General features: G+C 39.6%; 1 protein-coding gene across 3 annotated transcripts in view; it reads right to left on the reverse strand.

Annotated features, from left to right (window-relative positions):
- DENND5A (DENN domain containing 5A) overlaps positions 1-12,614 on the reverse strand; it is a 111,250-nt gene that overhangs the window by 16,207 nt on the left and 82,429 nt on the right. For all 3 annotated transcript variants that reach the window (XM_036258062.1, XM_036258061.1, XM_036258063.1), the window contains exons 12-14: positions 7,236-7,388; positions 2,522-2,606; positions 237-321 (exon numbers count right to left, since the gene is read on the reverse strand). In XM_036258062.1, coding sequence (XP_036113955.1) covers positions 237-321; positions 2,522-2,606; positions 7,236-7,388 — 323 coding nt within the window. The remainder of the gene's footprint in view (positions 1-236; positions 322-2,521; positions 2,607-7,235; positions 7,389-12,614) is intronic.

Genomic DNA, 12,614 nt, shown 5'->3' on the forward strand with positions numbered 1-12,614 from the left:
CACAGCCCTTAGGCATTGAGATACTCTGACATAATCCTCCAAAAATGTCAGGAAATCTAACTGCTTATACAGCTCTAGGAACACATCAGGAAGCACAGACCAAGGAGAAGGGCTTCCTGGTTAACTAAGATGCTATAGAAGCCCAGGTCACTGAGACCCTGCTGCTTGAAGTGGACACCTAAGCAACAACTGGAAACAGGACTTGAGTGACTTACAATGTATGAGCCCACACTGACCTCATATCCTGAATGAGGGAGATTCTCAAGGGAGACATGACTGCGCTGGCATCAGACTTCCTCCGTTCTGAATCAACAAGTATACCTAGAACAAAAAAATTGGTCTTGTCTAAAGATATCTGACTATCCAAATAGCTGACTACCCTTCTGATCTCAAATCACAAACTTCTACAGGAAACAGTTACTTTGGTAATACTTTGATCAGTCATTTCATGAATATTCAGTTAAGTACCCAGTAGGTTTCAGATTTAATCCTTTTATGCATGTTAGCTTATTTAATTCTCTAACAACTTATAAGATAACCAAAAAAGGTATCACAGAGGAAAGAACTGAAATTCAGAGAGGTTAGCTGCTTTGCCCCAGGCACCAAATGGCAAAGTCAGATCTTCTGGCTCCTAATTCAGCATGCTCTCATCATAATCCATGGAAGCAGTACTTCCATTTGGAGCTACTACTCTTGTCTTGCTCTTGCCTTGCTCTTGCCTCAAAATGGGCTGCAAAAAAGCCAACAGGATGTGTAAAGAACATGTTGCAGAACACTGGACCTTTTACTATAATACCTTTATATCTGCATGTAAAACTTAGTATCTTGATTATTTAGCTGTTGAGAATTTTTAGCTATAGTTTATCCCTTAGAAATAACATCTATAGCCTTCCTGAGAAGACTTCATACTCTCATATCTATAAAGTGAACATAAAAACTCTTAAAAGGCCACTTAGGAAGCTCTTGTACCTGGTTTTCAGCCAACTATTCTCCTACTTTCAGTGCTAGTTGAGGTCAACTAATTTAAGAGCAAAGACAACACTGCGTCCATGCCTATCTTTTCACCCCCATTTAAACTACTGGTCTTTATCATTAGGATAAGAATATCCAAGAAAGGTAAACAAACTCCTGAGCAGAGAGAGGAGAATGAAGGGGAGATGCTGCCAAGAAGTAAAGAAAGGAGGAGAACTGTCCTGGAAGGGACACTGTAGAATGGTATAAAGAACACCAGACCAGCCCTGGCCAGGTTTGCTCAGTGGTTAGAGCGTCGGCCTGCTGACCAGAGTCCTGGGTTCAGTTCCTGCTAAGTGCATGTACTTCAGTTGCAGTTTGTCCCTGGCCCCGGATGGGATCATGTGGGTAGCAACCACTTGATGTGTCTCTCTCACATCGATGTTTCTCTCTCTCTTCCTCCCTCTCTCCTTCTTGCTCTATCTGAAGATAAATGCAAAAATGTCCTTGGGTGAGGCTTAAAAAAAAAAGAACACCAGACCAAGCCCAGTTGGCGCAGCTCAGTGGTTGGGCACTGACCCATGCAACAAGAAGTCACCGGTTCAGTTCCCGGTCAGGACACATGCCCAAGGTTGTGGGCCAAATCCCCAGTGGGGGGCATGCAGGAGGCGGCCGACTGATGTTCTCTCTCACCGATGTTTCTCTCTCTCTCCCTCTCTCTTCCTCTATGTCTAAAAAAAAAATCAATAAAGAAAAGATGTTAAAAAAAAGACCAGACCAGGAGATAAGAGGCTGGCTTCTAATTTGGCCTCTTCCATCAATTTGATCTTGAGTAAATTCAAGTCCTCTCTGGATCCCAGTTTCCTCCTCTTGTAAAATAAGGGAGCTGGACTATATGATCTCTGGGGTCCCTGCCAACTCTGATATTTTCATTAAATTAGAAACAGAAAGGAAGTGTAAGGGATCATTCACAACAGGCCTTAAGGTAGGACATTGACAAATAGCCTTTCTTTCTGATAGGATAGATCATTTCAATGCCAATCTCAGAGAAATAAAACAAAAGATAAAACAACTTGCTCCAAACACAAGACATTAGTACCACCCAAATTCATGTAAAACTTAAACTCATTCTAAGACTGGCCTCTTGCTGACACAAGTCTTCTATCTCACTGATCAAAAGTGTATACAACGAGCCCTGGCTGGTTTGGCTCAGCAGTTAGAGCGTCGGCCCTCGACAGATTGTACAGGAGGCAGTCCGTTGATGTTTCTCTTTCATACTGATGTTTCTCTCTCTCTCTCTCTCTCTCTCCCTCCCTCCCTCACACTCTATCTGAAGATAAGTAGAAAAATATCCTCAGGTGAGTATTAAAAAAAAAGTATATACAATGAAAGCAAACCCAAGGCTATGGCATGCTCTGTCATTCAAAGGGCCCAGTGGCTTAGTATGTAAAAAAGAAAATATTACAGAGCAAAGGCTTCACTGACCTGGATCACTCCTGCTGCTCACACCAGTGGGGGATGGGAACGTGGGTGGAGGGGGTTCTCTCCAATAGTGCAGAGACTGGCTTACCTGAGGTACTGAGGCTTCCTGATGTGAGTTTTCTCTGCCGGTTTTCCTGATAATGTAACAGGTGGGACCACAAGGCTGATTTCCCCTGGAACCAACACAAGAGAAGAAATACCTATCAGTTTAAATTTCAGAGGCCAAGGCATCCAGTGGACAGAGTCAGAGATAATTTAAACATATAGTTTCTGGTTTTTGCTAAGAAGTATCTATACAGCAGGTCCTCAAATAACATTTCATTCAATATTATTTTGTAATAACACTGATGAGATACCATAGACATTAAACTCTTGTTTATATAAATTGGCCTACAGTAAAACTGGTTTCGTTATACATCATTTCACTTAAAGTCACAGCATCTATCAACAATGTTAACTGAGGACTTACTGTACTATTTCTTATCTCAGTGTATACCTCGATGCAATGTATACACACATATATCCCCCTACTAAAATCCTGGAGAAATATAAAGAACAGAAAAGAGAAAAGGTCCCTCACTGCCCTAGCCAGTGTAGCTCAGTTGGTTAGGGGTCATCCCACATGCCCTGGCTGCAGGCTGAATCCCTGGTAGGGGGCATGCAGGAGGCAGCCAATTGATATGCTCTCACATTGATTCTCTCTCCCTCCTTCTCCCTCTAAAAATCAATGAAAATATAGAAAGGAAGGGAAAGAGGGAGGGAGGAAAGGTCCCCCACTGGAAAGGAGGAGAACATAGTCAAAAAGAGATATGAATGGGCCCTGGCTGGTTTGGCTCAGCAGTTAGAGAATCAGCCCAAGGACCAAAGAATCAAGGGTTCGATTCCAGTCAAGGGCATGTACATCGGTTGTGGTTCAGTCCCTGGCGCTGGTTGGGGTCGTTTGGGAGGGAGCCAATCAATATGACACATTGATGTCTCTCTCTCTCTCTCTGTCTCTCTCTCTTTCTCTTCCTCCCTCCCTCCCTCCCTCCCTCTCTGAAGATAAATGAAGAAATATTCTCAGGTAAGGATTAAAAGAGAGAGAGAGATGTGAATGGACCAGTGTATAAGAAAGAAAAAAGCAAATAACCTCTAAATGGTTTGCTGGTCGAAGGTCAGCTTGGGTAGAGCACAATGACTTTTGCACAGGGGAGCTGATATCCAGTCTATAAGATTCTATGATAGCTCCTGAATTTCTAAATAAAGGCATTTCTACCCATAGTGGAGGCTGGGAGAATAAATCATCACTATGATGAGGATTTACTATTGAAGGTATAGTTGAAGAAGGCTGCAGGAAGGTAGGCTCTTAACTGCTGAGATATTATAGTCAGCATAACAGAATCTTGGAATTTGTAGTTTAAACTACAGGGTGGGGCAAAAGTAGGTTTACAGTTGTGAGTATACTAAACAGAGTGTAGTCTTCTATTTTTATTTATTAATTATTGTATGATTTTCCAAACGAATAATTGTAAACTGACTTTTGTCCAACCCTGTATTTGAGTCATGTAGTAATTGGTCATTTTACCCACACACAGATCTGAACAGCATTTGCAAGCCTGATGTAAGGGAGCAATTTGCCCAGGTAGTGAGTGAGCCTAGCAGGCCACCTAGCAACTGCCTTGTCTCTTTCTAGTCATTCTTCAGTACATAGTGACTCTTGTTATATGATAAAAACTTCATTTCAGATTCACAGTAAATGTTCCTATATAGTTGATATAATATAATGTAACATAATGTTTGTTTTAGTAGTAAGATTTATTATAATAATTTTAAAAATTACTTTAGTTCTTCATTTTATAAAAGTAATAATGACTGAAGCTACCATGGCTTGCTTGAGGGTTGCTACGAACTATGTTAAATGTTTAAAATGCAGTATTTTATTTAATGCTCCTCCAAATCCTATAAGGTAGGTACCCTTATCCTCATTTTCTTTAGAAAACAGCAAACTGAGCCTGGCTGGCATGGCTCAGTGGATTGAGTGTCATCCCATGGACTGAGAGGTCCCGGTTCCATTCCTGGTCAGGGCACATGCCCGGGTTGCGGGCTCCATCCCCAGTAGGAAGCATGCTAGAGGCAGACAATAAATGTTTCTCTCTTAACGTTGATATTTCTCTCTTCTTCTCTAGAAAAATCAATAAAAACATATTTAAAAAAGAAAACAGCAAATTGAGGATCAGAGAGATTGTAAAAGATTACACAGCTAGTACGCAGCATGTTGGGATTCAAGCTTCAATCTCTCTAATGTCAGAACCATTGCTCTTCATAATGATGCTAGACAGACTGCTTCTGAAAGAGATCACTTAACTTTGGAAGTTATACCTCTGAAGAAAATTTTATGCTCTGGGATGAATGTGAGGCTTTAAGGTCTCAAGATTTTTCCCTTGAGAATATCAATAACCTATTAACCTGTATTTCTGTGTGTGTGTGTGTGTGTGTGTGTGTGTGTGGTTAATCCTCACTGGAGAATATTTTTCCATTGATTTTTTTTTTTTTCCTGATAGAGTGGGAGGGAAGGAAGGAGGGGGGTGTGAGGGAGGGAGAGGGAAAGAAACATTGATGTGAGAGAGACACATCGATTGGCTGCCTCCTGCATGACCCCAACCAGGACCACGGATCGAACCTGCAAGCCAGGTACATGCCTTTGACCAAAATCGGACCCACAACCCTCTGATCCAAGGGATGCTCTAACACTGAGCAAAATCAGCTAGGGCACAATCTTTAACATTTTTAAAAACCTGTAATCACAGTGTTGTTTATAATACGGAAAAATCAGAAATAATCTAAATGACCAATAATAAGGGATTGATTCAAGTATGGTACATCTACACAATAATACATTAATTAAAACAGATTTTAGAAGAATAATAACCACAAACATGTACAAAGAACTTCCCAGATACTAGGCTCTGAGCTTAGTGCTTTACATGAATCATCTCATCAAATCTTCATGAGAATCCTATGAAGGTGGGTAGTTTTAAAATTCCATCATACATATGAGGAAACAGAAGCTTAGAAAAGCTAGGTAGCTCAGTTTCATAAAATTATTATGTGGGAATCAAACCCAGGTCTATCTGATTTATAGTATGAGCTCTTAAATATTATAATATCATCTAAAAACTAGTTAAGGACATGGAAAAATATGAGGTGAAAAAAAACAAGCTACAAAACATTACGTACAGTATCCCATTGGATTTTTAATAAAACAGCTTTATTGAGATATAACTCACATTACCATAAAATTCATACTTCTAAAGTATATGATTTCATGTATAAAAAATATGGTTTTTAGTATAATCAGAGTTGTGCAAGCATCACTACTACTAAATTTTAGAACATTTTCATCACTCCAAAAAGAAACCCCGTACCCATCAGCAGTCACTCCCTAGTCCTCCCTCCTTTCCACCTCTGGCAACTTTTAATCTACTTTCTGTCTATGGATTTGCCTAAAAGGGATCACACAATGTGTGGTCTCTTGTGACTGGCTTCTTTCATTTAGTATGTCTTCAGAGTTCATCCATGTTGTACCATGTATCCATACTTTATTCCATTTAATGAATAATATTCCATTGTATGAATATACCAAGTTAAGTTTATGTATTCATCAGCTGATGAATATTTGAGATGTTCCATGTTTGGCCTATTAAGAATAATGTTGCTATGAACATTTGTGTATATGTTTTTATGTAGACACGTTTCCATTTCTCTTGAATACATGGCTATAAGTAGACTTGCTGGGTCACAACTCTATATTTAACATTTCGAGGAACTGCCAGACTGTTTTCCAAAGTGCCTATACCATTTTACATTCCTACCAGCAATGTATGAAGGTTCTAATTTCTCCACATCCTCACTAACACTAGTCAGTCTTTTTTTTTTTTTTTTTTTTAGCTAGCCTAGTGGATATGAAAAGGTATCTCACTGTGATTCTGTTGGATTTTTAAATATACACCTGTATATGGGTACATGTGCACAGAAAAATGTTTTGAAGAACATACGTGGTAGACTGTCTCCAAACCATGAGAATGGACGGACACTCCAGAAGGCAGAGATCTTGGTCTGTTTTGTTCAGTAAGATTATCTCAAGTGCCTAAAACAGTGCCTGGAATACTGTAGGCCCTCCATAAACATTTGCTGGATACTTATATGTATTTTCTAATTTGTCCAAAATAAAACTGCTTTTCATAACATTTCAGGTTCTTTCCAAATTAAAAAATGCATAACAATAAAAGTTGTCCATCTTGACTTTTCAAAGTAGAGTATTTTGAAATAAGGAAATTCTCTGGGTATTAAGCAGTAAAAATAAAACTTACTCAATTTCCTGCCAATTTCTCTCAAATCTTCCGACGGTTAAGCTATCAGCATGTAAGAGAAATGTTAATGACAGACCTTTATCCACAGGGAATGTACAATTAGTGAAGGATTCTTACACCATGTTTGGTACCTATGAGCTTCAAGATCCCTTTTTCTCTACGTCCCATCTCTAGGACCCGCTGCCAAACAGGATCTATCGGTATGGCCTTCAGCTCTATTTGCAGGATGGAAGACACCACTTTTAAAATGACTGACAAACACAAAGATATATGAAGCTTATTTTTAAACAAAGCAGTTTGTATTCTATTTGTTTGCTTAGCTATTTCTAGTCTCACTCCATGCATACTGTGTACCATTCTTCAAAGCCAACCAGCTGGAAGAGTATGGGAAAGCTAGTTAAGTGAAAACAGGAAGACGGTTTGCACAGCAGAGAGAGGCTAGACATTCATTACCTGTTTTACTTGGAGCCCATGACTCCAGATCCTTTCCAAAAGATCACAAAGGCTGGCAATCAAGGTGTTCTCTTCCACCCCTGTGATGTTGACCTCCCCGTGCCCTAGCTCCACAGCCTCTCGGCCCATCTTCTCCACCAGCATTCTCTTGGTCTACAAGAAATCAGTCAGTATCATTAGACAACCAGTGAACAAGATCACATGCAACTGGAGAGGGTTGTGGCCACCTGCACAGCACATCTGTTGGGCTGGGAGGAACAAGATAAGTAAGACCCAGACACATAGAGTGTATTTATTCTCCACCATATAGATCAGGTTATGATGAAATGCATTCTTTAAAAGTTCAGTTGAGAAGAACATAGCAATCACTGTATGAGCCTGAACAAGTGATTTCATCACTCTGGATTCAGTTTTTGCATTTATGAGATAAAAAGAGTTGAATAAAATACTGTGGTCAGGCTCACTTCCGACATTCTCTGATTCTCACTGTTTAAACTTATTAAACAAAACTTCAAGCATTTAATCCCTAGAAATAAATCTGAAGAACCTGTCAAGGAAAAAAAAAACTGAGGAAAAATAATTTACTTTTAGGTAAAAAATTCTGAGTGCTTACTGTAAAACAAAAAACATAACAAACAAAACCCATGCTGTATAATGCTAATCTCAGCTTTACTATTTGCCAGGTACTATGTTAAGCATTGAATTATCTCATTTAAGTCTCCATATAACTCTTTATTATTGTTCCCAATTAATTGATAAGAAAATTGAGGTCTTGATTTACTGATAAGAAAAAGTAACTTGCCAAAATCACACAGCAAAGAAGTAGCACATCTGGCCTTTGAATCTAAATCTGCCTGAATACTGAGTCCAAGTTCTTAAGTAAGATTTAACCACGTTACAAATTTGTGACATACAAAAATTTAAAGAGCAGAAGAAAATCACCACTCATCCTTCCTTTAAGAAGCAACAACTCTTAACACTTTAGCATATTTCTTTCCAGTATTACTATTTTTAATGTTGTTATTGTGAAATATATCTCATATACATATGTATTTGCGTGTAGACACTCAACACACACAGAATTATGCCATTATAACCATCACCCAGGTTAAGAAATAAAACATTGTTCAGGTATTCCTTTGAAAGACCCTACATGCCCTCTCCAATCACCTTCCCACTGTAAAAGTGATCAGTATCCTGACATACAAAACTACAGAAAAGCAAGGAAATAGTTTTCATCTAATTTGTATTCCTAAACAATGTTTTGCCAGTATGTTTTCTGTGATTTGCTTTTTTACTCAACGTTATATTTGTGCAATTCATCTACATTGAGGGGTATGGTTGTCCATTTCCATCACTGTACAGCATTCCATCACATGCATATACTAAAATTTACTTACTGATTCTCCTACTGATTGGTATTTGGGTTGTTTCTAGTTCAGGGCTATTATAAAGAATGCTGCTCTAAACTTTCTATACGTTATCTCCTGAGTCATGCTACACAAGTTCCTCTAGGAAATATACCTAGGAGAATACTAGATAATGCTATGCTGTTTGGCAAAGTGGTCATACCAATTTACACTTCCAACAGTATGAGAGTTCCTGCTGCTCCGCATGCTAGCCAACACATAGCAGTGTCAGACTGATTACTGTATTTCTTCAATTCTAAGATGTACATATTTTGCATATTAACATCTCTGAAATTCGGGTGTACTGACTATTGACGAGGCAATGCACATAAGGAGGTTGTCACTGACTGGGTATGCATCTCAAAACTTGAAAATGAATGTCAGGGGCTTAGAAAACAAATCTCAGAGACAATAAAAAGCCCACACCAGCACTGCCCAGCTAGTGTGGCTCAGTGGTTGAGCAATGACCCATGCACAAAGAGGTCCCGGTCAGGGCACATGCTCAGGTTGTGGGCCAAATCCCTGGAGGCGACCAACTGATGTTCTCTTTCATCAATGTTTCTATCTCTCTCTTCCTCTCCCTTTCTTCTTCTCTCTCTATAAGTCAATAAAGAAAGAAAAGTGGATTGAGTGCCATCCCATGGACTGAGAGGTCCTGGTTCGATTACTGGTCAGGGCACATGCCTGGGTTGTGGGCTCGATCCCCAGTAGGGGGCCTGCAGGAGGCAGCCGATAGATGTTTCTCTCTCATCGCTTTTTCTATCTCTCTCTCTCTCTCTCTCTAAAAAAAAAAATCAATAAAACATATTTTTTTAAAAAGCATGAATGAATGTCTTTTGATCCAGCAATCCTAATCCTGAGTATATATCCAAAAGAACTAAAATCAGAATTTCAAAGAGATATCTGCATCCCATGTTCATTGTAGCATTATTCACAATAACCAAGATGTGGAAATAACCCAAGTGTCCATCAATAGATGACTGGATAAGCAAGATGGGGTATATACAAACAATGGAATATTATTCAGCCCTAAAAAAGAAGGAAATCCCGACATTTGCAGCAACATGGATAAACCATGAGGACATTACACTAAGTGAAATAAGCCAGTCACAAAAGGACAAAAACTACATGATTCCATTTATATAGGGTATCTAAAATAGACTCAAAGAAGCAGAAAATGGTGGTTACCAGGGAATTGGGGGAAGGGAAAATAGGGAATTGTTGCTGAATAAATATAACGTTTCAGTATGCAAGATGAGTTAAGTTCTAGAGGTTTGTTATACAACACACACAGTACCTATAATTAACAATACAGTATTGTGTACTTTTATGTATGTTAAGAGAATAGATCTCATGTTGTGTTCTTATCACACACACACACAAAAAAACAACAAAAGGCCTGGCTGGTGTGGCTCAGTTGGCTGAGCGTCATCTCATGCACTGAGAGGTCACTGCTTCAATTCCCGGTCAGGGCAAAACCCACAAAAGAACATAAGAAAATTTTGGGAAACATCAAAGTTACAACTAAACTACAGAACAACCATCATTCAAAACCACCTGAAATCAAGCTGAATGGAAGTCCTACAACTATGAAATTAAAGAAGCAACCACACTGAGACTGGTAGGAGGGGCAGAAGCATGACTGGCTGGTCCCACACCCACGTGTGGCGGAAAAAAATTACAAGGATACCTCAGCTGGGAAGGTCCTCCCTGAGGACTGAGGGATCCCCGTCCCCCACCTGGCACCCAGCTCAGGATTCCAGCGCCAGGAAGAGAAGTCCCCATAACTTCTGGCTGGAAAAACCAGTGACAACTGAGGCTGAGGCGGCTGGAGGCCCAGGCAGCTCCTTTTAAAGGGCCCACGCACGGACTTACTCAGACTCGCACACTCCAGGCCCCAGTGTTGGGAGGCAGCTTGAAAAGCACCAGAGACATATGGGAAAGAACTGAGTTATTTGGCATTGGAGTGAGGGCTGAAGAGGCAGCTTTCTCCTGGACAAACGTGCTATCAGAGGCCTTTTTACCTTTGGTGAGCCCTTCCCTGAGGCGGCAGATGGGCACCCTATCTGGGACTCCAGCAACCTGGCTCACACTGTTTGCCTTGCCCTGGTGATTCCCTGAGGCCCTGCCCACCCAACTTTCAGGCCCACCCAAGCTGTTGTCAGTTGCTTTACCATAGCATTGGCCTGTCTTGGATCCTGCTTCAGGTTTTCCTAAATTCTTTCAAACAAGCAGCATCTGGTCTCAGATAGCCCCATATCTCTCGTTAAGTAATACATAGAAACAAACACAGGGAGGCAGCCCAAATGAGGAAACAAAGAAACAGGTTTCAAATGAAAGAACAGAACAAAACTCCAGGAAAAGAACTAAGCTAAATGGAGATAAGCAACCTAACAGATGCTGAGTTCAAAACACTGCTAATAAGGATGCTCAATGAACTTAGTGAGGTCCTCAAGAGCATAAAAAAGGACCAGTCAGAAATGAAGGATGCATAGTCAGAAATTAAAAAAGCACTAACTGAAATAAAAAATAATTTACACAGATTCAATAGTAGAGTAGGTACAGCCAAGAAGCAAACCATCTATTTAGAATATAAGGAAGCAAAAAACACCCAATCAGAACAGCAAAGAGAAAAAAGAATTTAAAAAATGAGGATAGTGTAAGGAGCCTCTGGGACAACTTCAAGCGTGCCAACATTTGCATCTTGGAGGTGCCAGAAGGAGAAGAGCGAGAACAAGAAATTGAAAACCTATTTGAAACAATAATGGCAGAAAACTTTCCTAACTTGGTGAAGGAAACAGACATACAAGTCCAGGAAGCACAGAAAGTCCCAAACAAAATGAACCCCAAGAGGCCCACACCAAGACACATCATCATCAAAATGCAAAAGGTTCAAGACAAAGAGAAAATCTTAAAAGCAGCAAGAGAAAACCAGTTAGTTACCTACAAGGGAGTTCCCATAAGGCTGTCAGCTGATTTCTCAAAAGAAACTTTGCAGGCCAGAAGGGAGTGGCAAGAAATATTCAGAGTGATGAAAAGCAAGAACCTACAACCAAGATTACTCTATCCTGCAAAGCTGTCATTTAGAATCAATGGCCATATAAAGACTTTCCCAGACAAGAAAAAGCTAAAGGAGTTCATCATCACCAAACCATTATTATATGAAATGTTGAAGGGTCTTCTTGAAGAAAAAGATAAAAAATATGAACAAACAAAATGGCAATGAATACATTTCTATCAACAATGGAATCTACAAACAAAATGAACAAGCAGATCAGCATTCTCATAGATACAGAGAACACTTTGTTGGTTGCCAGATGGGAAGGGGGTTGGGGGAATGGGTGAAAAAGGTGAAGTACAAATTAAGAAGTACAAATTGGTTGTTAGACTGATGAACCTCAAAGGGAAGGAGGGTGTGGGGGGTAAGAGGAGATAAACCAAGGAACTTATATGTATATATGCATGGCCAGTGGACACACACAGCAGTGTGGGGAAAGGCAGGAGGGAAGGTGGGAGTGGGGAGGAGGGGGTCAATGGGGGAAAAATGAGGAACATCTGTAATACATTCAACAATAAAGATAAATATATATAAAAAAAGAAAATTTTGGAAAGTAATATGTTTAGTATCTTGATCGTGGTAATAGTATCATGGGTGTATGTGTACATTCAAACTCATCAAGATGTGTGCATTAAATGTGTGCAATATTTTGTATATCAATTCTCAATAAAGCTTTTTATAAAATGACTGTCTGTAGAATTAAGAAAAACATCCCACAACAAGCTTAAACTGAGTAACACACTTTGGCCTGGCACACAGTAGGCATTCATAAATTCTTATTTCTAGACATATGAAATCACTGCTACCAAATTAAAATAGAGGAAAAAACATTTTCACATGTGTAAGACTAATATGCTGAAGACAATTCAATTACAATGATTTCAAATAATGTTAGAGATCTAAAATTAAAAC

The sequence above is a fragment of the Molossus molossus genome, unplaced genomic scaffold, assembly GCF_014108415.1.
Source record: "Molossus molossus isolate mMolMol1 unplaced genomic scaffold, mMolMol1.p scaffold_m16_p_13, whole genome shotgun sequence".
NCBI lineage: Eukaryota > Metazoa > Chordata > Mammalia > Chiroptera > Molossidae > Molossus > Molossus molossus.